General features: G+C 45.2%; 1 protein-coding gene across 1 annotated transcript in view; it reads left to right on the top strand.

The window, feature by feature from the left end:
- Nucleotides 1-1,308: 1,308 nt before the first annotated feature.
- Nucleotides 1,309-24,317, top strand: part of LOC146178884 (agrin-like) — a 169,236-nt gene continuing 146,227 nt past the window's right edge. Inside the window, exon 1 of the mRNA XM_084578619.1 lies at nucleotides 1,309-1,462. Coding sequence (XP_084434745.1) covers nucleotides 1,309-1,462 — 154 coding nt within the window. The remainder of the gene's footprint in view (nucleotides 1,463-24,317) is intronic.

Genomic DNA, 24,317 nt, shown 5'->3' with positions numbered 1-24,317 from the left:
GACTTCGGCTATGCGAGATGCAGTAGTGGAGAACACCGGAAATTTGGACCCCACGAGGCTCCTTAGCGTGCATTGCTATCGCACAGCACACGGGTGCCTTGCTTTTCGCCTCCATCGAAAAGCAGGCGTTGATGTCGGGATTCGATCCCGCATCCTTGGGAACAGTAGCCGAGCGCCGTAACCACTTCGCCACCCCGGCGGGGTCGAGATGAAGAGGCGTACGTGTGCTGTGCAGTGTAAGTGTACTTTAAAGGTCCCCAGGTGGTTGAAATTACTCCCTCCACTACGGCTCCCCTTTCTCTATTTCCGATTTCTTTCTTTCACTCTCACCTACCTGGATTTTTTACAGCGCGGTTGAGGTGTCCACCGAAACAAGTGTGATTATTACTGCGCATTTTAACAAACTATTATTGTTACCATTATTATGCAGTGCAGATTCTGAAGTGCTCCCAAAACTTCGATCTTTTACGCCCAAACTACATTTTATTTGATAAATTGACTCTCACTGCACACTTCTGATCACTATCACGTATTTATTTGGCTCATTAAGTCAGAAACACATCCACTTCCCGTTGGCGGACGTCACATCCCTTGGACGTTTACATCAGTCGTATAGCTATTTCTATGCCTGATTTACTTCACTTTTATATTTTTTTGCTGCAATAAATAAAGGATTTGTCCTACCGGTGCATTTTCTTTTCCTTTTTTGTATAGTCGCGACAACAACATAATGTTTTGTTTAGCATCCTCACACCATCCTCTTTCGATTTCAACCCATCGCTTGATCTTAACTCTAATTACGTGAACGACACAAACTGTACTCACGTTTTGTACACACGATCTTGCCGCGACATAGTCTAGTATGGCTTTCGCCTTAATAAACTGTTTTTTTTTCTGGTTATTAAAGGTGCCTTTATTGCACTGTACTCATGAATCACTCGGATATCTGATGTTCAGTCGCCTACCTCCAAACTATAAGTCGGCATTATCAGGTGAACCCAACTCATCGGTACCAAATGCCACAGGTCCGGCGCTGTGAGGTTCCGTCCTCAGCAAGAGGATAGCGCGCTCCACCGACAGCCCTGAAGTCGTTTTCCCACGCGAAGCCTCCTTTTCCTCTTGCCGGCCACGCCGAATGCGCGCGCTGCAGATTGGCGCTCCGAGGTAACCCCGTGGTCGCCCCCTTTCGGGAGAGCGGTGGGCGGCCAGTCAGGGGTCGCACGGGAGGAGGGGAGCAGCGCCCCCTCTTTCGGGAAGCTGCGCCGCTGCTCCTCGGGCCAGAGCGTGCGGCGGCGCGCACGTGTGCGCATGGAGCCAGCGGCCTCGAAGCAGGCTGCCGGCGCCGGATGCGGCCCCGCTTCGACGTTGCCGGCGGCGGCGCGCACGCTGGCCGCGCTCGCGTTGGCCGCCGCTGCCCTTCTGCTTGTGGGACTGGTCGTCGGACTGCTACTCTACGCTCACCGTGAGTCCCCGCCGGTGAAGGCGGGCTACAGCGTTGTACGCCACTCGTGCGCACTTTCAGTCTGGTAGCCACTTAGAACCTATCATTGGCTGCACGCAGAGTATACATACTTTAGTATACATCTCGTTGTGCAAAGCTCGTGTCGTAAACTGTCAGTCGTAAAAAAACTTGCATCCAGTAATCCTTGCTTTGCCAAGGCCATCCGTGTTGAGCCTTGTATAAGAGAGTGAGCGGACGGTACCTCTCTTCCTGCTCCGCTGAAACTCTCTGAAAGTTTTGGGATAGGCAGCTTGGGCCATTTAGTGTGACCGCGAGAGTTCCAAAAAAAAAATCTTCTGTCTTCTCATCGTCGGTGCCTCTTTCAGGAAAAGATGCGCAAAACTAGACTGCAATATCGCCCATTTTATCAGCCGTTTATCATCAAGCTTTTATCAGAAACGAGCAGCACTCGGGACGTAAATGAGCGGTTGTCCTCAGGTGTGTCTACCGAGATCTTCCTGAAGCGAATCATTGCTTTCTGTTTACTCTTAGCATTCTTGGCTGGTGCATTGAGTCCAGCGTGCAGAAATATATTGCATATACACTGCGCGATGCTTCTCAACTTTCAGCGGCCATCATTTTATCTGTCCTCTCTTGTCATGTGAGGAACGGGAGTGGCTGCACTACCAGTCTTTGGCTTGCCTCGACTTGTGCTGTCCCGCGTTCCTTATGCTCGTTTTCTGAGAGCGTGGATAGCTCTGGATTAAGGTGAAGATGGGTTAAGGATGCTGCAGCCCATGGGCTTTGTCTCCGAGAGCTGATAAAGGGGACAAACTTTCTCTAATAGGCTTAATATATGGAACTACAAATCATGAAACTTCGAGTGACGTGTATAAGGCGAGAAAACCAGACTGCACAGATGGCCTCCCCCCCCCCCCCCCCCCCGCCAAATGTAACTTCGTTTATTCTGAACACTTGGAGGACCCTCTCCTACAAGAGTAAATTCCCTTCACCTAGAGAATTCATTTTTATCACGACATTTGCGTTTGCTTAAGGATTTGGACAACCCTGCAGTGGCCACAGGATTGGAGGAGGTCAGTTTACATCCCCATTCCAAAGAAAGGCAGTGCCAAAGATTGTTCCAACTACCGCACGATCGCGCTTATTTCGCATGCTAGCAAGGTGATGTTAAAAATCCTGCAAGGTAGGCTGCAGCAGTATATGGATCGGGAGCTTCCGGACGTGCAAGCTGGGTTTCGCAAGGGCAGAGGAACTAGAGACCAAATTGCCAACCTTCGCTGGATCATGGAAAAAGCAAGAGAGTTCCAGAAACCCATTTACTTCTGCTTTATTGATTATGCGAAAGCGTTTGACTGCGTAGATCACAGCAGATTGTGGCAAGCTCTCCAAGAGATGGGAGTTCCAATTCACCTCATCTGTCTCCTCAGGAACCTCTATGAAGGGCAAGAGGCCACAGTCGGAACTGGGCATGGTCTTACTGATTGGTTTCCGATTGAGAAAGGGGTGAGGCAAGGCTGCATACTGTCGCCCTGCCTATTTAACCTATATGCAGAGTGCATCATGAGGAAGGCCGGTCTGGACGAGTCTTCAGCTGGAGTGAAGATTGCTGGAAAACGTATCAACAACCTTAGATATGCAGATGATACCACTTTAATGGCAGAAAGTGAAGTGGAACTCAAGAGACTTCTGATGCGCGTACAAGAGGAGAGTGAGAAGTTTGGGCTTAAACTGAACATTAAAAAGACGAAGATCATGGCGTCTTGCCCTATCAAGTCCTGGAGCATCAATGGGCAAGAAGTGGAAGCTGTGACAGATTTTCTGTTCTTGGGCGCCAAGATTACCTCAGAAGGAGACTGCAGCCATGAAATTAGGAGACGCCTGCTTCTGGGAAAGAGAGCAATGGTTAGCCTTGACCGCCTAGTAAAGAGCAGAGGCATTAGTCTGCCAACCAAGATCCGTATAACCCGTGCTATGGTCTTTCCAGTTGTGATGTATGGATGCGAGAGTTGGACTGTGAAAAAGGCTGACCGCCGAAGAATTGACGCGTTTGAATTGTGGTGCTGGCGAAGACTCTTAAGAGTTCCTTGGACTGCCAGAAGATCAAATCAGTCGATATTGTCGACCATAAACCCTGACTGCTCATTGGAGGGTCAAATTCTAAAGTTAAAGCTCAGCTACTTTGGTCATCTGATGAGAAGAGAGGAGTCGCTGGAGAAAGATTTGATGTTGGGAAAGGTTGAGGGTCGCCGGAGAAGGGGTAGGCAGCGAACGCGATGGTTAGATGGCATTCTCGAGGCATTGCAGGTAAAGCTATGTGATGTTAAGAAGATAGTGAGAGACCGGAAAGCGTGGCGTGACATGGTCCATAGGGTCACGAAGAGTCGGACACGACTGAACGCCTGAACTGAACTGAACTGAAGGATTGGGGAAGAGTTTTCGTGCTTTAATTGCTTTCAATTCATCCGTTCAATGGCATCCGGAGAGAAAAGGCCACCATCTAAAAATGCAAACGGGACAATATGTGAAATGACAAAATTCTCCCTTTATCTCCTGCGCCACCACCGTCGCACATTACACGTTTCAAATAGGTCCGCCACTCCTTTTTTCTCCCGCTTTGGAAGGGGAGAGCAGAAATGATAAGTCCGCTGTTCTCACTTTGTCAGAGCGTTAATGGCTGATTTTTCATTCTCTGTCCTAAAACTAGGCTTATGAATTACTGTCGCGTGAATCCCACAGTTCACGTTCAGTTATTAATCTACTGCACTTAAATCAGATCAGTTTATATATCAGTAGTTCAGTACTGGGGTGGGCAGTGACCGTCAAAAGAGAGTGAGAGGCAGCCTTGATGAGCAATAGCCGAGATCCCAAATTATTATTTTTTTTCATATGCCTTTGACCGGAGCAATGTTCAAGAAAATCGAGATGTACGCGCGAGCACGCACTTTCATACTGCTATTAGCGACATTTTCAATCCTGCAGTATTTAAAAGCGGCCATTAAACGCCAAGACAGCGCTTGAACATCATGGCTCGGAAAATGGCGTATATTGTGGATTGCAACCACCTCCACGCTGTTGTGTTTACAGTTTCAACCATGGTTACAGGAACACACTGCAAATGAATAGCTTTCGGCGAGTTAGTGTGCGTCATGATATCTCGTGACGATAACATTGCTGTGCATCGCAATGACTAAAGGACAAGATTATGTGTCAGGAAATTTTCCATAACAAGGCTTAACTTGGAGCTATGCTATATTGTGCTGTGCAGAACACGTCGTCGCAACAAAATTCGCTGTTCGCAGAAGTAGTGTTTCGAATGATTACAAATGAACAATACGAAAGTGACAAAACCAATTTACAGCTCCATTTTATCTATCTTTTTTATTCGTTTTTTTTTTCAGCTACAACTTTCTGAGAATTTACGTCGACTTCGAGCGCTCTTCCATCGTTCAGTAGGACGCACCCAGGTGCGCATTCAACGGCTGTGCGTCGCTTCTTTATACCTTGAATAGACTGTGGGACGTCATCCAATTATTATCGTTCTATATTTTAACTAGCTGGTTCTGATTTGATGTATTTTAGCCGACAAGACATTATTGCTTAGGTATAGTGCCCGCCGCGCGGTAGACGCGGACCTCTACCTTAGGACTGGGGCACTAGACTCAGATTTGTTCTCATTGTCCTCACAGCTCGGTTGTTGCGCCAGTTCCAGAGCGTAGACGCAGGCTACTTTTCCGGTGAGCAATACATCCCCGGCGTTTCTATACTGCCTCAAGTATGCAGTGTTTGTACGGAACAAAACAAAGTAGCATAATGTGAGCGCTATATGCGCATGTCAATACCACCTAGCAACTGACGGTTCCAACGACGCTACGTGCCCTCACCTGCATACTTAAGGAGATGTTTGAGATTTCAAGCAGCTCTCAGGCGTGCAATGTATTTCTGGATGCACCAACACGCACGTGACGCGAATGTCAACTTTGGATGGGGAGAACTGTTGTCACGTGTTCACGTTAAGAACCACAGCGAATGTGGAACGCAAGCATTGCGGATACAGTTGATTGTAAGCAGCAGGCAAGGAGCTCACGCAGGCTCCAAATATTGACAGCAAAAACGGCTAATAGCAAAAATATTCTTGCCTGCACGTTTGTGTCCCCCTCTCGAACCAGGCCGTTGCCTCAGTCTTGCATCGTTTCTCTTGTCAGCCTTTGTCCTGTGCCGACGTATTCAACGCAGTAGCATTAGAAACGTCCCGAATTGAAGAAAACCCGTCTCTGATCGGAAAATTCGGTGACTGGCTGCACGGAAGCGAGAAATCAGACCGGAAGGGACAACTATAAATTTCAATATCTGTTTGCTGTGCCGGTGACACCATCTCTAGAGAGCTTCGGAAAATCATTTAGCAAACACCTCGATGACCGATGTCTGGTTCTGTTCAGACATACTTGTAGGGATCCGCAGACACAACCATGATCTAAAGAATGACAGAAAGCCCGGTGTCAACGTCGGCAAAATCTAATGCTATAGCGTTGCCGACACATAATATAATTTGATCTCCTTATGAACATTTTTGTATCGAGTTTTCCTGCCGTGAATTTACTGGGAGCTTTCAAAGGTTATCTTTGGTGACCATTTCTATACCATATACATGGTCTGGCTTTGCAACAGGATTGTTCAACCATTGTTACTCCCGCTTCTGCTTACGCTACTCATTTACAGATGTCTAACCGGATGCCAGCAGATATACATTACCGCCCGGTACTCAGTGTTCGAGAAATATGTATGCACGATTTTAATTACTGTGAACTGAAGTGAATGCTGATCGATGATCAGAGTGAGCGTCAGAGCGCTTCCGACAACACTGGCGCAGTGCTTGTAAAGGTAGCTGCAGAACAGGAGTAGACAATGCATGTCGCAAGGCGATTTAGATAGCGCTTATACACAAGAAACTTGCCTAATAAGGCTTCCTATGCAGTGTTTAATTAACGACGTGTCATATTTTGATGTTCTATACTCACTTCGCTTCGTCGGGACTAAAAGCCCGCTTGCCCAAATTCATCGACCAGGAAGTAATTTAGCACTCAGTCGCATTGTTAAAAAATATATTTTTGATAACCGCCATTACCGACTGTGACGCTTGGGCAGGTTGCAGTATTCAGCATGCAAGATCTATATCTTTCGTTGTCAGCCGAAGCCCGCAGCCTTCTGTGCTCGCAGGTTTAGGAAGGTGATAAGGATAGCCACTTGGTCGACCTTAATGACGAGTTTGTCTTTCTAATACAAAACAAATTAAACTTCTTCATTGTTCTAGAGAGAGGTAACAGGGGCTGCATGACACAAGATCAGCAAGTGCGTCTACAAATATTGGGATACTTAGATAGTGCGTGTGAGCTTCTTCACTAACGCCTATATTTTAGAACGGATCTATAGAAAATGGTCTACCCTCACGCCACCGAAATGATTCATGTAAGTGAGCAGATGTACAGGGTCATCCACTTCTAGCTATAACACTGTCACTGCTTTCAAAGCAACATTGTGTCTGACTCAGGCACATATTGATGCAAACCGATGCAAGCACACAAGGACCCGGATATGGTGCTTTACATGGCCTGCCACGTATCTTTATTGCTTTTCCGGGCCGGACGCAGTGACGCTTTGAAAATAGTGAGCGTGTTACAGCTAGAAGTGGGCGAGGCTGTACATCGGCACAACTGATAAACTTCGTGAATGAAAGTGCCCCTATGTTTATGCTCATATTCTCACGTTGAGCATCCCTGCCTTCCGCCTTCCTTTTCTGCTCCTCCTCCTCCTCTTCCTCCTCACGTTGAGGTAGAGCAGATGAAAGAACGCTACCTGTCCAGTATGAGCAACTTCTTAGCTTGTTTATGTTTGTTTGCTTATGGGGTTTAACGTCCCAAAGTAAGTCAGGCTATGAGAGACGCTGTAGTGGAGGGCTACGGAGTAATTTCGACCACCCGGGATTCTTTAAAGTGTACTGACATCGCACAGCATACGGGCGCCTAGCTTTTCGCCTCCATCGAAAAACTGCCGCATAACTTCTATAACTTATCAGCTCTTCCTTCGTCACAGTTTTGTCTCCAAAGCCTTCAGATCATCATAAACTGCAGTTAATATACAACAATCTCTTCATTGCGACGTGTTTCAGTATGTAGTAGTAGCAGTAATAAACAAAACTTACGTCAAGATTAGTGTCAGTGAGGCTGGCCGCTTGCCGGACCTGGGCCAGTTGGTATTCCAGTGAGGACTAAAAGGCAGGGGGAGGTGAAGGTAAGGAGGACTGAATGGCGACGGGCCAAATAATAGGCGGGGTACCAGGTTAGCACAAAGCGAAGGAGTGTTTGGACAAGACGGTTCTATACGTGCTTGTAGAGGAAGACACGCACCGAAGTGGTGAGGACAAATGTGTTTGCACTTTGCAGATGACATAGGATTTAGTGACGGAGAGGGATAGTCGCAGCGCAATAAGACGTATGATATCATCCCCAAACTGCCGTTAGTAGTGCTTGAAGTCGCGCTTGTATATATATTCACCTCGTTACTCGTCGGTGGACATACCCAGCAGTCTGTCGGAGCCCGGTTTCGGAAATCGCGGCTTACTAAAGTCATATTTTTTTTTTCTCTCAAATCGATGAACTGTTGTGTCATTAAGATGCCATTTTAATGCCGGATGTGATTATTTCCTGGCTGGGATATCTCTTATAGAAGATGCGTACTTACCTTTAAGGTAACTAAGAGGTTACAATGAAATCTCCTTTTTTTACAGGCATCCTTTTCGAAACCAGGTTTTGCTTTTAACTGATGCAAGAGCGAGTAGACGATGGATGTGTAGCCATAAATCCCACTAAGCAAGGATTCCAACGGGCAGTAAGATGATCTCTTTTGCGAAGTAGGCTATTAAAACTCTATTTAAAGATTGTATTGAGGATATTCGCTTGGTTTCAAAACTAGTAGTGTCGGTGACTGATCTCAGCTCCATTTTTCGGGTCTCTAGAAGTCGCACAGTATCTTTTGGAGGTGGTGCAGTTATGAAATATTGAAAAGTCATCGATAAATATCACTAGTTAAGCAGACTCATAGTCACATAAATGGAACAAGCGCGTTGCGCTCAAAGACACGAAATATAATTTGCATAAAAGATTTCTGCTTGACACGGACCTGAAGTGCTGAGCAAGAGGCGATCTCCATACAAGAACTTTCGGGGTGCGTCTAAAGAAATTTTATTCGCTTATTAAGTAGAACCTTGCACTTAGGAACATCAGAAAGCGCATTAATGTGACGTATTTTCTTGGTTGTAACCATCATAGTATGACGAAATGACTGCAAAATAAACAGACAAAAAGTTATAAGTTATAAACAGAGAAAGGCCCGAAGGCACTAACGACACAAGCGTTTGATTTGAAGTGATTTTATGCTTTTATTGCGTTCCGATTCCGCAAAACGTATGCCACCACAATCAGAAAACCATGACCAACCTTAAGTTTCGCTTCATGCCGAACCAGAAACCAAGCGTGCCGCGAAATCGGAGATCAAATAGGGGCGCAAAAATGAGGGTTGAACACGGCGCCGCCCCAGTCAAAAGAATGCCAGTAGGATTCGCTGTACCACGCGCTTGCTCCTTTTCTAGATCATACTGAGAGTTTCTCTGACATGTACTACCTTGTCTCAGGCTTAGTCTTCGAAACCCTCCGTTACCCACATGCTCCCGCGAGCTTGCGTATGTATTCTGTATAAAATTCAACTGAACTTCAATATTTGCCCCCGTACATCTTGATGACCTAGCCTTTTCATTGCCTGTGGAGAATACGTCCGATTTTAGAACCTCAAATATGGCCTCTTCATTTCCATAATTACAAGCGCTCTGTTTCGCTACCCAGGAGTTTTGAACAATTCGATGAGTGCGATAAGTGCGATATATCGCTTCCCATGCCATATACATGGTAATCATTAAAGCAGCAGTCATCACGCTGTTCATTGGAAGCTCCACTAGATTCTGAATAAAGTCCCAAATTGTTCAATAACAGTAAATACAGAATAGATTTTAAATAGTATTAAGCAAAGTAAATAAAGTATTATTACTTGCTATTTGGTATAAGCAAAACATCCAAATTATCAAGTTATTTATAGTGCGACTAAAGAGCTCTTTTGTATTCTTACTGCTCGTGAAGCTACCCTGCAAGTTTGATACGAGCGCAGGAGCTACCGCTAGAGGTGCCACTGAGCATCTAATGGCACTGCAGTGATGTCAGCACTTTCGCTGTGTGGTAGGCATCCCAGCTGATAAAGCAGCCTGCGACCATTGGCAGCCTCTTCGCAGTAGAATTACTTGCAAAGAATTCGTATGAAGCAGATGTTTCAATGTCGGGGGCGGGGGCAAAATAAAATCTCAGAGAGAAAACCTACGCCCGGAAATGGCTGCCATTACTGCGTCAGACAAATTATACAGCGCTATTCGTTGTGCGGCTCACAGGCGGTGAACACTGAATGATGCCTTCGGAAGAAGTTTAAAGGGGACGGAAGATTTTTTTCACGTTAGAATACAGATGGCGGCAGTTCATGGCTCACATGGCATCAGAATATTATGGCTTCTTTAGAATGCCGGTTTCATTAGGGATAGAGGCAGAGTAGGATAAGAATAAGCCAGCTTAATTTTTAAGGGATTTTTTTTTTTTTTCACGTTAGTGACTCGTCTGTGCTTTTCACGGCGTTGTAAGTGATCTTCGCCGGGTATATCTGCATGCCTCATGCAAACACTAGGAAGTACAACGCAGTGCTTGTCAAACACTGTTAGCACTGCGCATGTTCTTTTAAAGCCAGCGGCCTGAATTTAGCTTTGAAAGGCTTTACCTGAATGCTGTTGAAGTGTTGATATTATCTGGAGTCAATTGGTATATTGTAATCGTAATTTTTTAGCTTATAATTGCCAGTAGGCGCCTTGACATCATAAAAAATTAATGACTGAAGCCGAGTCGCAGCACGCGAAATGAGACTGATAGATTCAAATGTTTAAGCTCTGTTATGAACACAAAGAGGTCTTCCTCATCATGGTGCCACATTTTAATGACATCTCCATTAACATTTCCGTGTAACAATAGTTTCAAAAGACGGCTGTTATACAATTTGGTTTGCTGCACCTCCTATAGTTATTGGCATAAAAGTGTCGTATTTTGGCGCCCATTCCAGTTCCGCCAACCTCAACAAAGTTTGTTCCATTGAATTCGGCATTGTTACCTGCATAGAGCGCTTTAAGCGGAACTTCAGACAACTCTATGATTTTAAAACTCATCATAGCCTGTCATATCAACTGAGAATCACCCATATGTACACAATGAAGCCGCATCTAGGCAATAAGTGCAGCGGGAGAGATAATAAGGTCCTTAATATCAGAAAGGAAGAGCGCGATATATTTTATGATTAAGGAGAACTTAGAACGATTGTTGATCACGAGGGATTACATACAACCTGAAAGGTGTTCAATTTAGGACTGTTTCGAGTTTGGTACTTGAACCTGATAATTCCAAGTTTAATGAAACCGACTACTCTCAGGATAGCGGAACTTGAGTGCGTACCGAAATTAAGGCATTGTTATGTCAATATCCTTGTGGCGTGAATCAAATAGGATTCATTGACGGCTGTCCTTTCTAATTATTATTTTACATTTTGTTGATAAGATCATTACAATCAAACTCCTGCTTAGTTTACGGTGTGCCTGGACAATGACAAATGAAACGGTTGTTTATGCAGGGAACCTATCCCTTCATTTTAATAGTAGTGATGTAAAGCGTTGCGAAACAGCAAACCATATATTATTGTCGTTCGCTTTAAATAGGCGTGTTCGGCTTCGTCAGTGGTTAAGGAAATTATTCAGAATTTCATAGTTGATGAGAACAGATGTATCCGGCAAAGACTGACGAGATCGCCAAATGAGCAGACGCACTTGACCGCGTCTGCTGTTTAACTGTGTCAAACAGGAAAAAAAAAAAGCGATATTGCAAAACAAACTTAGTCTTAACCTGCTCGACTACTGTGTGAAACGCAATAGCTATTTTAAGAAAGCACCATGTATAATATCATGATGGAGAGCAGGCGTCTTAAGGACATCTTCGATGAACCGCTGCAAGCTGTGTTCAGATCAGCTATGAGCAGCTTTATCTTTTAACTTCTCTGAAAGTCCCTCGATGACGGTGGGACAGATAGTTCGCACTTTCTTAAGTTGCAGCAAGAAAATTAAAGGTAACTTCATCTGCTGTTGTCTACTATAATTTCCCGTCTCCAAGCTCCAATACATCTGTCAAACTGTGAGGTATTTTCGATTACGCTGTAGCAGTCATAAGGCGCACAGCGCAAACCTTTGCAACCTGCGCGTATCAAAACATGTAAACGTTCCAGGTCAGTCATTTGATTAAATAAAGCCACCATATAGGAATCCGTGCTACATCGCACTATGACGGCGAAGTCAGAGACTGATATTTAATTCGCAAGCGCATGTCTACATTCCCAGGTATAAACTAAAGCGTAGTCCGCGTAGTCTGCTTATGTGACTGGCACATTCTTTTGTGACCAACATCGGGAGTTCAGCAGAAAAATGACTAGTAGCTTTTTCGTTTCGATTAATGAAATGCTTCATGCGTGAACGTAGAAGACCTCCGTATCATGCATGATTCCATGCCACTGTGAGTCATCGCCCTTTCACGTGGTGCCATTTTATTATATGTGTATGTATCTTAGACTGCTCACTGTCAGCCAAAATGTACTATCGCCACATGTATTTGTTTTGATGTCAGGTGTTTACTTTTTATTTTTGTTCCTTTATTTATTTCCATGGCACCTTCTTGGGAACTTGTATGCTGTACTCTGCATTATTGTCTACGATCCCAGTTGGTGACATGTCGATCTTTTCTCGATATTTTATGTTACTTTTTGCACTTGGATGACTGCATGATTTCGACCACATTTTATCTTCGTCATTTCCTGAGATGTTCACCGCCATGTTGCAGACACTGATAATGGCAGCGTATAAATATGCGAGAGGAAGGCAACAAATATATTGTCCCTTCACGACGCCTGACTTTTTTTTTTCGTTATTCACAACATAGCCCGAAGAACATCTTTAATTTATCCTCCCCATGCGCCCCTACGTGCATACACCCACTCGCGCGCACGAACAACGCAATATATCTACAGATCCTTAACCAGGAAGCGCTGGTGGAAATCCGACGTATCCTTATAGGAGACGATAATGACAGAGGTTGCCTACCATAATTCGAAATTCCCGTGTCTTAATTCGTCAGATTTGAACTTAGGCGAGCCTTTACGTTTAATGTAGATAGATTTCAAGTATTTCTTTTTTTTTTTTTTTCAAACACAATCTTCCGCTGACAGCCAACGCCTGGCTTGAGAACTCGCTTCCTTTACATTATCTTTGCGCTCTTTCCTTTAGAAAGTAGGCCAACCAACTGAGCGTTCCGTTCCTGCTAAAACGTCTGCCGAAAAAAAAAAAAAAAAAAAACCTTCAGTCGGCGCGTGGGATGCAACATATAAGTCTGCCTTTTACAAACAAGGAAGCATCTGCGTACGCACAGGCGATGCCGCCTGGACCGCGCGCGTATAGCGGGGATGTAACTCGGACGTGCGCGCTATTTTACGGCGTGCTCGTAACGCACTGCTTCACTGGCGGCGAGCGTTCCACGTACGTGCGCTTCCCGAGGGAAGCCTCTACACTACGGTGTTACCGAAGGCGTCCCAGTATCAAGGTTCACCCTTTCGGCCCATTGCGTCTGTCCTGTGTACGCGCTCCGCGTCGCCTCCACTGTCGTGGCAAAAGATCGCCCCGTTGTCTTCCAGAGAAAACTTCATCCCTTCATTGTTCTTGGCCCAAATCGATTCCACGCCTATTTTTAGTCAATATTGCTGTTTTTTTCGTTGCACAGGGCAGATTGATTAATTGCTGACGAATTTCGACCTTAAAAAACTGCATTTGTCTTGATTACTCAATTCAAAACTTCTGATTTGAAGTTCTGGAGGTCGCTTTAGGTGATTTACCTTGGCTTACTGAGCTTCCTGGGAATAAGGGACGCCGTAAATGGGGGGCACAAATATTTCGACCGCCTGTGGCTCTTTTACGTGCATTGACATCGTACATTGCGAGGGGCTGGTGTTTTGCCTCCATCTAACCCCCCCCCCCCCCTCCCCCCCCCCTCTCGCCGGATCCTGCCTGGGTAACCCGGCTCAGTAGTTGACTGCCTTACCTACTCAGTCATCAGGGAGGGGCAGGCGGATTTATAATGACTATCTGGTCATCACTTGGAAATCATTGTGTTGTAGACCGCCATAGATGGCCTTTTATATACAGCTCTCTACGTCGTCGCTGGTGCATCAACCTTTTATTACATTTTCAGACTTTTTTAGGTTACGAAAGTACCATTTTCGGTCACAGTGGCATGTTTATCTACGCACGCCGTAGTATATGCTTATCTGAAATTCCAAAGAGCCCCTTTAGCAAATTTGTCTCGGCGCCTGGCCATGTACACGCGTGTCTTTCCAGTCCGTCCCAATTGTTTGGTTTGGTTGGGTTTGGTTTATCCACGGTGTTTAACGTCTCAAATCGACTCAGGCTATGAGAGAAGCCGTAGTGGAAGGCTCAGGTAATTACCACTATCTGGGGTTCTTTAACGTGCACTTACATTGAACAGCACATGAATCCTTGCTTTTTGCCTCCATCGAAGAGCTGCCGCCGCGGCTTGGATTCGATCCCGCATCCTTGGGAACAGTAGTCGAGAGCTCTAACCACTGCACCACCTAATTGTCCTAATTGTGCTCAAGGTTACTTTGCTACTCGTTGTGCTATACGCCGGTGTTTCACACCATCTTCTGTAGTTACCTATAGCTGCACTTAATTACATCGCAGAGCATGCAAACCCTCCCTCATTTAGATAATGCTCTGTATGTCAACTGTGCGTCAAACGCGTCATATTCTCACTGCCCGCCTAGCGGGTGGGCTGAGTATGCGAATATTTTCAACCCTGCTTTCCAGCCAGAAATAACTTGACCTCATGAGAAAACACTCCACTAACCATCCATTAATTTGTTCGATTACTGCCGCCGACACTCATTACTCCTTTTGAGCCTTTAGTCGCCCGCGATGGGGCTGATGATTCGTCACTGTATTGCTCCTAAGCGCACGATTCAGCAACATGGCGTTAAGTGATATTTAATTTTTGGCATTTATTACAATCTGTCGGTTTTCTTGGTTAAAACTTTGACACCAGCTTCACAGCGACCAATATGACTGCGCCTTTAAAGTGAGAGTTTTGTGACATCTTCGCATATGTTCCTCCATTACAAACCTCCTGACCTTTGTAAATGTTGCACTGACAAATACATGCGGTCGAAAAATTTATGCGCTATTTTTTTTTGTACCACGATCTCGTTTTTTCGTGCAAACACCGTACGTGGATCTTTTAACTAGGCACGTAACATAAAGTTAGCATAGTAACTAGCATACAGCTAAGTGCAGCGCCGCCTCGCTAACTTGCAGTGGCAATAAGGTAAATAATAGTATCGAAAATGCATAAATTTGTTAAACTTGTTATTACAAAAGAAAGCTTGTGATATCTGTCGCAAGATACCAGCAACAGCTTTTGTGGAGAGCAGCGCTGCCGATGAAGGCGTCAGCACCAGGGCAGCTGTAGCCTCATCGTTCGAACACGTTAGAAAAAATTTGCAGTGCATGGCTTAGCTCGGCTATGCCAGAATATACGTAGCGAGAGGCAGTACGTTTTTCTGGCTGAGCTTGTGGTGGTCACTGTATGTTTAGCAGTGAAAAACATTGAGTAAACAAATCTTTTATTCGTTTTGCTCTCATCTGCATCCATGTCTAACGTTGTGATACATCCGCCTATTTCATCTCTGCCTTTTATACGCAATGCTGCTCATGCAACTCGCGGTACGGGTGATAGAGGGGCGAAGGGCGAGGGGGCGACGAAACACGCGGCGCACCTGTGTGGTCTCTGGTTAGCATAGTATCGGCGCATGCGCACAACTGTTCATCCGTATGACGTCACGCGCGGCGCCAACGGCGGAGGGAAAGGGGCGCAGTCATGGCAACAGCGAAGCTATAGTGAACTATAATATATTCTAGTTCATTATAGCGAAGCGCACACCGCGCCTGCTGCTCCTCTTCGGTTCGTTGGTAACAGCACATGCGCACAACTGGTCTCTCCTGGCCACCGCGAAATGTTCGACTGGTAGCCCAGTATAGCTCTCGCTACAGGAATGCTCAGGAAGCACGGGTAAACCATACAAGCACTTATACTACACGATAGGGCCATTTGTTTAACCTACACCAGCTACACCAGTGTAGAAAATCTCCTACAGCTGGCGTCGATTAAAAAAATGGCCCTGCTAGGTGCAAGACAAGAAGAATTCGATCATCTCAATGTTGTGTCAGCAAAGGTATTTTCTGCATTTTTTCTGTTCCCTCAATAAAGTATAGTATGTTATCAGCACAAATGCGGCCAGATTGTTTTTAAAGCCGCGAAGACGTCACACAGCAGATTGCTACCGTCGGTTTCTGGCCTGAGATTTTTGCCGGTTGAAAATATAAATACTTGCAGAAACCTCGAGATTTTGCCATAGTTCTCGTCATTATATAGAACCACCTACCAATATTTACGGAAATTCCCCAATGTTCTTTTCGATCCCCGAGCCAGGACCAATTTTTCTTTAACTACGAAGTTGCTGAGAAAGCTGTACAGCTTCTCTTTGTAGTCGAATGGATGCGCTTGGGTGGACGTCAATGAGTAATTGCTCTTACTATAAAGACCTACATAGTGCGGCAATATCTTATAATAGTGTCCGGCGGCAGAATGTCCTTTTACAGGGACACCAAAGTGCTCTTCATACAATACAATTAATTGAGCGATTGATTTTATGGTCCTAGCTGGCCCTTTGATTGTTCGACCGAAAGCTATATTCGCATTTGTTGCTAAAAAAAAAGCGAGTGTTAAGAATTCCCCCTCCTCGATTCCAACTCGCGAGGTTTACATTTGGAAGGACTCTGCGATCAACGTGTTTGTGCGGCCTAGTCTAGCCTCAGAGATTCGCGTTTGAAAAACGATGTCGCCTCATCAAATCCCTTGCGAAATCGGTCAGTGATGATGACACCTACCCATTATCTTAAGCTTTCTTTTAGTGAAAGTCCTTTTAGCCAAAAGCATCGTATTAAATTGAAAATGACCAATCTCAATATGCCCTTACATCTCGTTAAAACACGAAAGGTCAACAGTTTGGTGACGTAATAAAAAAAAAAAATTCGTACGGTCGCTGTATGGCGCAAATTCTGCGTGCTCATCACTATGCAGAGTACCATTTACATTTACGCATAAAGTACACGTTAAGGAACCCCAGGTGGTCGAAATTTCTGGAGGCGTCCACTATGGCGCCTCTAATAGCCTGAGTCGTTTTGGGACGTTAAACCCCAGAAACCAAATTAAACAAAGCATAAAGCGAAAACGGCTAAATGGCTGTCTTGAGATACTTCGAACAGAATAACTGTGAAATGAAACAAATATTTTTGTGCTCATCATAAACACACTTTTTATGGCTAGTGGTGGTGGTGAAAAACGTTTATTGATTCAAAAGGGGTGGAGGTATGCATAAGCTGGATCTTGAAGATCCGGTCATTACAAATACTAGGTGGGGTCCCTGGTATGGGAACCAAGTGGCGTCGGCCACTACTCGGGCGTGCTCGACCAAGGCCTTTTGGGCCTGCAGGTCATAGCAGCCGAGCAGGGTCGCCTCACAGTTCTCTCGAGGGGGGTTGGGGTAAGGAGGAATAACTGGGTTAGATGGGCAAGCCCATACCATGTGATAAATGTCCGAAAACATCTCCGCACAGTGCGGACAACTGTCCATGAAGGAAAGATTAAAATGTTTGGGTACTGCCGGGCACTGCGGCGGGTTAGTATAGAGACGAAGTAGAAGCCGCTCCTCCGTCTTAGTCGGACCTTTATTCGGGCGAGGGTAAATGCTATGGCAAGATTGATAATATAAAACAATGTCTTTAAAATAATACATAGGTTCGAATACGAGATCCCGATCTAGGGGGTCGAGAGAAGAAGCGCGGAAAAAGAGCGCGCGGGCGGCGGCAACGGCTGCCTCGTACCCTTCGAGACCCATATGAACAGGAGCCCATATTATGTTCCGGTGAGTGGGGTCCCCGGTATAGGTACAATTTTGAAGTTGTCGGTAGTACCAGACGTGATTGCGAGGTGTCGAAGTTATTAATAATAATAACAATTGGTTCACATCAGAGGAATGGCGTTATACCTATCTCACTTGTTCTGTGGCCGTAAGGTAAAGGAGAAATGCGGGACTAAAAGGAAGTAGGCGCCGTAGTGGAGAGCTGCGGAGTTATTTCGACCACCTGGGAATCTCTAACGCGCACTCGCATCGCACAGCACATGAACACCTCTCCGTTTCGCCTCCACCGAAACGCAGCCGGCGTCTGTAGGATTTAAACCCGGGTACTCTGGCACAGTAGTCGGGCGTCTTACCACTGCACCACCCCGGCGAGGCTAGCCTGCATAAAGCACGGCGGATTCATCGCACAACGCAAGGTACTAACCACTATACGATCACGATCACGGATGCAGCTAGCACAGAACCGGGTTAAGTGGAGAAATATGGGAGAGGCCTTCGCCCTGCAGTGGGTATAATCAGGCTAATGATGATGATGATGCATCGCATCGTGGAGACACCTGTCCTCATCTGAGGGAAATTTAACTTCGCCGCTAATCAGAGTCGTTACCCAGCAATCATGCGCTAAACACTTGGGATAACAGTTGTCAATAGTCAACTCTCTTCATCTTGCATCTCAAGTGCATCTTGCATTGATTTCGCCTTTGAACAACACGACGATGTAAGCAGCGTGAACTACGCGTGTGTTACCAAATGTCTTTGACTCGATGTCCTGCGCAACAGCAGAGAGCACACGTGTGATTAGGAAGTCTCGCGAAAAAAGCTACATTGTTTATGGCAACAGAACATGGTTCAGCACGCATGCATTCCTGCACTGGAATAATCTAGGTGTAGCACGAATTAGATTGCCACTGTTTTCATAAAGTGTACTCCCGCAAGTTACCTGGGCCCGCTTGCACAAAACAATCTTAAGACTGTCTTAGCTAAGTCCAGACTTAACTGGAGTCTAAAGAATAGGCCACTAGCATGGCCGCTTAAGACTGGAGTCAAGACTGGGCTTCAGTCCTGACTTGAATAAGTCGCTTGTATGATTACGACTCTAGTGCTGTCTTGGTTAAGACACAAGGACGCCAGTTGTCTAAGTAGAGAAATTAGGGAAATACAGGGATACGCTGGCACTGTCCCTGCTGTAAGATGTACACATTCCGCCAATTTTGCGTTGTGTAAAATCCGTGCCATTGCTTTTTGCGGCTTGAGATTGTGCTACGAGGAAAAATGCCCCAAGTGGTTGCTGAGGCCGTTCTGGGAAGCCACTCTGGTGAACATGAACCCGAGGCGTTCGACGTTCGGAACACGAGCCGTCTTAAATATGCTTGGTCTTTCTAAAGACACCGTTTAAATCTGGACTTAGCTCGGACTTTATCGTGCAAGCCGGCCCTAGTGTCTCTTTTGAAACTGTGGCCAGTTATAATAGGTGAAAAGTGTCGAAACAGTCATAATAACAGGGTGTTTAGCACAACGCAACATAGACACACGCAAGAAAGAGAGCACTACGGATGCTGTGTGTGTATGTGTTTTGTGGCGCTAAATAACCTGCTATTAAGGCGGAAGCCTTACTCAGCTATGCTTGCGAAAACGTGACGGCAAAATGTGGAAACAAAACGTTGAAGCAAATTATAGAAGCAAACTGTAACGTGTCACATTGTCACGTTGCAAAAAGGCGTGTGAAGGCCGCAGAGCCGGTAACACAGAGAGCGCGGTGTTGGCGAAGTCCAGGGATGAACTGTGCGAGCGCGAAACGGGAACTTCGTCGTCTTCTGCCTTTCTTCTTCACACTGGCAGCATTAGCTCCCCCGGTGAGAAAGCATCGATGGTCGAGGCAAGTCACAGACTCACAGGGTTTGAGGCGAGCGACGTGGACCATCTCTGGGCGTGCGGCACGACTTGATCATGGGGCCTCGTGAGGAGCAACTTCGTAGTTGAGAGCGCCAACGCGGCGCATAACTCGGTAAGGACCGAAGTAGCGACGCAAGAGCTTTTCGCTAAGTCCGCGTCGTCGAATCGGAGACCAAACCCAGACAAGATCACCCGTCTGATATTCAACCTCGCGGTGCAGCAGGTTGTATCATCGCGCATCCTGCACCTGCTGCTCACGGATGCGCAGCTTAGCTAGCTGGCGGGCTTCTTCGGCACATTGCAAAAAGTACGCAACGTCGTCATTGGGGTGGTCGTTGACATGGGGCAGTATGGCGTCGAGTGTTGTGGTGACTTGGCGGCCATAAACAAGACTAAACGGCGTCATATTGGTCGTTTCTTGAATGGCTGTATTGTACGCGAACGTTACGTAAGGTAGGACTGCATCCCACGCTTTGTGCTGAACGTCAACATACATTAAAAGCATGTCGGCAAGCGTTCTGTTTAAACGTTAGGTTAATCCGTTTATTTGGGAATGGTAGGAAGTAGTCCTGTGGTGACTTGTGTGACTTAAGTCATGAATATGCTGCATAAGCTCAGCAGAAAAGGCAGCACCTCGGTCCGTGATCACAACCCGGGGAGCACCGTGGCGCAGGACGATTTGCAGTACAAAGAATTTTGCAACTTCTATAGCGGTTCCACTCGGAAGAGCCGCTGTTTCCGCGTAACGTGTCGGGTAGTCGGTGGCGACTGTTATCCAATTTTTTCCGGAGCTTGAGGTGGAGAATGGTCCTAACAAATCCATCCCGATTTTTTGGAATGGCTGTGAAGGAGGCTCTATGGGTTTTAGGAAGCCGGCTGGCTTAACAGGAGAAATCTTTCGGCGCTGGCAGTCACGGCAAGTGCGAACATAATTCGTAATGTCATCTCTCAAACGAGGCCAGTAGTATTTTTTTGTAATTCTGGCTTGTGTTCTAGTGATTACAAGGTGGCTGGAAGCTGGTTCGTCGTGACAGGCATGCGAAATTTCGTTGCGTAGATTCGTAGGAACGACAAGCAAGTATTGTCGACCGTTGGGAGCAATATGACCTCAAACTAAGATAAGACTGATATTCATGGGTCTGTATGTAATGACAAGTAGTATAAAAATGTCATGTCATGTCTATGCATGTCATGTAAGTCATTATAGTTTATTCATAGCCACTTGTCATGAGTCAATCAGATCAGAGATTCTATGCACATGAGTATGGATTCCATGAGATGTTTAAGTCAATAAATGACATGAGCATGTCTAGTGTCTAGTCATGATTCTCAAAACTGCTGAGTCATGACGCTCAGAAGGGCTGAAGAGCCACCAAAGACAACGACAAGTTACTAAAAAGCAGACAACGCGCATGCTTTCGCATTTCTCCAATGCAGATCACTGCAGTACTCTCAGTTTTTTTTTTGTTGTCTTTTTTTTACTGACAACCAACTAGCTCAGCAGTAACTCTATTAAAGTATACTCGAAGCAGTTCCATATATTTAATAACTACATACTATTTGCTTCGAATAAAAATTTTCTCTCTTCAGGAGCACCAAAAATCGCTTTTTCTTTTAGCTGCTCCTATACGCCAGTGCTTGGTTGCCTAAGGATTTGTACAACATTCGTGCAATACTTATTTTAGCATATGTGTGATCAAACTTGGGATAATTACGCTCGCTTTTTTTCCTTCGTACTAAAGTGAGAGCAACTTCCTTATTGTAAGCCTATTCCCCGTTCTGCCCACAGCTACGGCGTTCTAGTTAAAATCCCCATATCGAGGGTTGATGGCGCATGTTCCCTAAGCTGTTTGGCCCTGGAGATCCGAATTTCAGCGTTGAACACGGGGGAGTTTAGCAACCGCCGCCTCAAGGCACTGGATCCTGAAGTGCACCACCGCCTTCCCCATCAGATTGCTCGTCGAGAAGCAACGTTGCTGTGCTGTTTATGGCTCGATGTTACGTTCACCCACAAGTATGCTTTCAGGATTGGAACGGCTGAGAGCCCTGCCTGTAAAAAATGTGGCTGTGAATAGACGATCGAACATCTCTTATGTGAATTCCCTGCATTTGTGAGTGAAAGACACAAGCTGCGTTGTGCGCTGGACCGCCTCGACCCTCGCCCTTTAACGGCGGATAAGATCCTTGGTCCGTGGCAACGGCAGTCGACCGCTTTTAAGCATACAGGGCACTGTTTAGTTTCCTAACAGCCACCGGCTTGTGTGGCAAACTGTGACTGTGCTCCATGTCCCTTTTCTCTTCCTCTCATTAATCCCCTTATCCCCTTTCCCCAGTGTAGGGTAGCCAACCGGAGGCCTTCCTGGTTAATATCCCAGCCTTCCATCCTCATCCCTATCTATCTATCTATCTGGAAGCTTTCGTCGTTTAATTCATTTTTTTTTTCTGTTCGTAAAATTATGCATGTAGATTTTGAGCTGCAACCGCAGTCTATTCAGGGAGCGGATAGTAGTGTGCGTCAAATTAGTTAAACATGTCGCGTTACTTGAGGGATTTCTCTCGAATTTTTCTTCCTCTTCAGAAGACAATGCACCCTACATTTATTTGTGTATTTGTTTCTTCTTTTCAAGCTTTGCACCGACTGACTTTTGTATGAAACATTACTAAATAAAGGAGCGTCCATCGATGCTTTTCATCTTTTGCAAATTAAACGCGCGAGCGTAGGCTATGGAAAATACATGTGGTAGTAACTATGCAGCTCAAACTGTCTCGTATATTTCGCCCACGCGTTCACGTTGTAGGTCGCCGACTACTTTTGCTCGTCATTTAAGAGAAGGACAAGTGACGATATCCTTGTAGCGCCACGAAAAGAAGGTCTACATAGGCAATATTCAACGCTGGTCTCGCTTTTATTCGCTTCATGGTATAAACAGAACCTCTGTTGAACCCGTGGAATAATGTCGCACGTGGCCGTAAACCAGAGAATTTCGAAATGCAAGGAGGCCGACGTTTGTTTCTTACATATATTTTCCACTGCTTCGTGGTAAAAAAAAACAACAACAATTATTACATATTTTGAGACACGAAGTAAAAGTCAAATGTGCGTAGTTCTGCTCAATCAGGTTTCTTCAGTTGCTATAGTTCACCAAAAATTCAATATGAATATGTGAAGTTGGTTACATATAGCGTGTTTAATAGGCAAACATCCATCAGAACCTTGACCTCTTAGAAAGACCACATCATTATGGACTCCGCCGGAGTGGCGCAGTGGTTACGGCGCTCGACTACTGTTTCCAAGGACGCGGGATCGAATTCCGGCCTCGGCGGCCGCTTTCCGATGAAGGCGAAAAGCAAGGCGCCCGTGTGCTGTGCGATGTCAGTGCACGTTAAAGAACCCCAGGTGATCGAAATTTCAGGAGTCCTTCACTACGGCGTCTCTCCTAGCCTGAGTTGCTTTGGGACGTTAAACCTCACAAACCAAACCAAACCATATCATTATGGAGTGATGTTTCATTCGCTTCCATTATGGACATTCCGGCTCAATGGATGGCACGCTCAGCAGTATTATTGGCCTAGGAAAGAAACCCATAACGGTTAGCCTAAAAAGCAGGAAGTGTAAAACTTAAGTAATGATTAAGAGTCTCGCAATAGAGTTAACACCAGTTTAGGATGGACAGTCAACCGCATAAAGTCGCTAGGAATTTGCTAAGCGTAGGCGATCACTGCAGATCCGAGCCACGCCAGTGGAATAATCATACAAGAGTAGGCTGGAGCGGATTTGGCAAGTACTCTGACATGATGAATGCGAGTTTACCAGTATCGCTCAAAATAAAAATATATACAGCTGTGTCTCCTCAGCGTTTCCTAACCTATGGTGAGAAAACGTGGAAGTAACGAAAACTATTCTTATTAAATTGAGGAAAACGCAGAGAGCTATGGAACTAAAAGTGTAAACGTAACGTTAAGAGATGGGAAAGAGTCGCACAGAGGGGGGTCAGAAAAATAACTCGAGTTAGTGACATTCTAGTCGAAACCAAGAAGAAGAAATGAGCATGGGCAGGACATGCAATGAAAAAGAAAGATAACCGCTGGCTGTTCAGGCTAACAAAGCAGATTCCGACGTAAGGCAAGCGTAGTGAGAGTTTGCAGAAAGCTATATAGGCAATCTAGATTAGGAGGTTTGCGGTGATAAAGATGCGGCAGCTCGCACAGAACCGATATATTTGGAGAGATATGGGAGAGGCCTTCGCCCTGTTAGAGTAGTTAGGCTGATATTGGTTATTATTATTATTATTATTATTATTATTATTATTATTATTATTATTATTATTATTATTATTATTATTATTATTATTAATTATTATTATTATTATTATTATTATTATTATTATTATTATTATTATTATTATTATTATTATTATTATTATTATTATTATTATTATTATTATTATTATTATTATTTCAGGTTTCTCCTATTCATTCCCACTCCCCTCTGGACAGGATGCAGTGGTTATTTAACTCTTTTTGTCCTCACCTTGACATCTTCCAAAACTCGCTCTGTTCATTTACATTGGATGTTCGTAGCGTTGTATTCTAAATAGTACTTTATCACATATAACTCCCACTTTCTAGCCTTAAATTGTATTTACTTCACTTTTTGCTTTTTCTCCTGTTCAATGCTGTCTGTATCTTGAACTACTTTTTATCCGTTTCTTGCTTATATTTCAACTTTAAACTTTATATTCGA

This window comes from Amblyomma maculatum, chromosome 9 (genome assembly GCF_055883805.1).
Source record: "Amblyomma maculatum isolate TAMU_Amacu chromosome 9, ASM5588380v1, whole genome shotgun sequence".
NCBI lineage: Eukaryota > Metazoa > Arthropoda > Arachnida > Ixodida > Ixodidae > Amblyomma > Amblyomma maculatum.
Note: the sequence above shows the minus strand (reverse complement) of the source record. Positions and strands in the feature narration are given on the sequence as shown.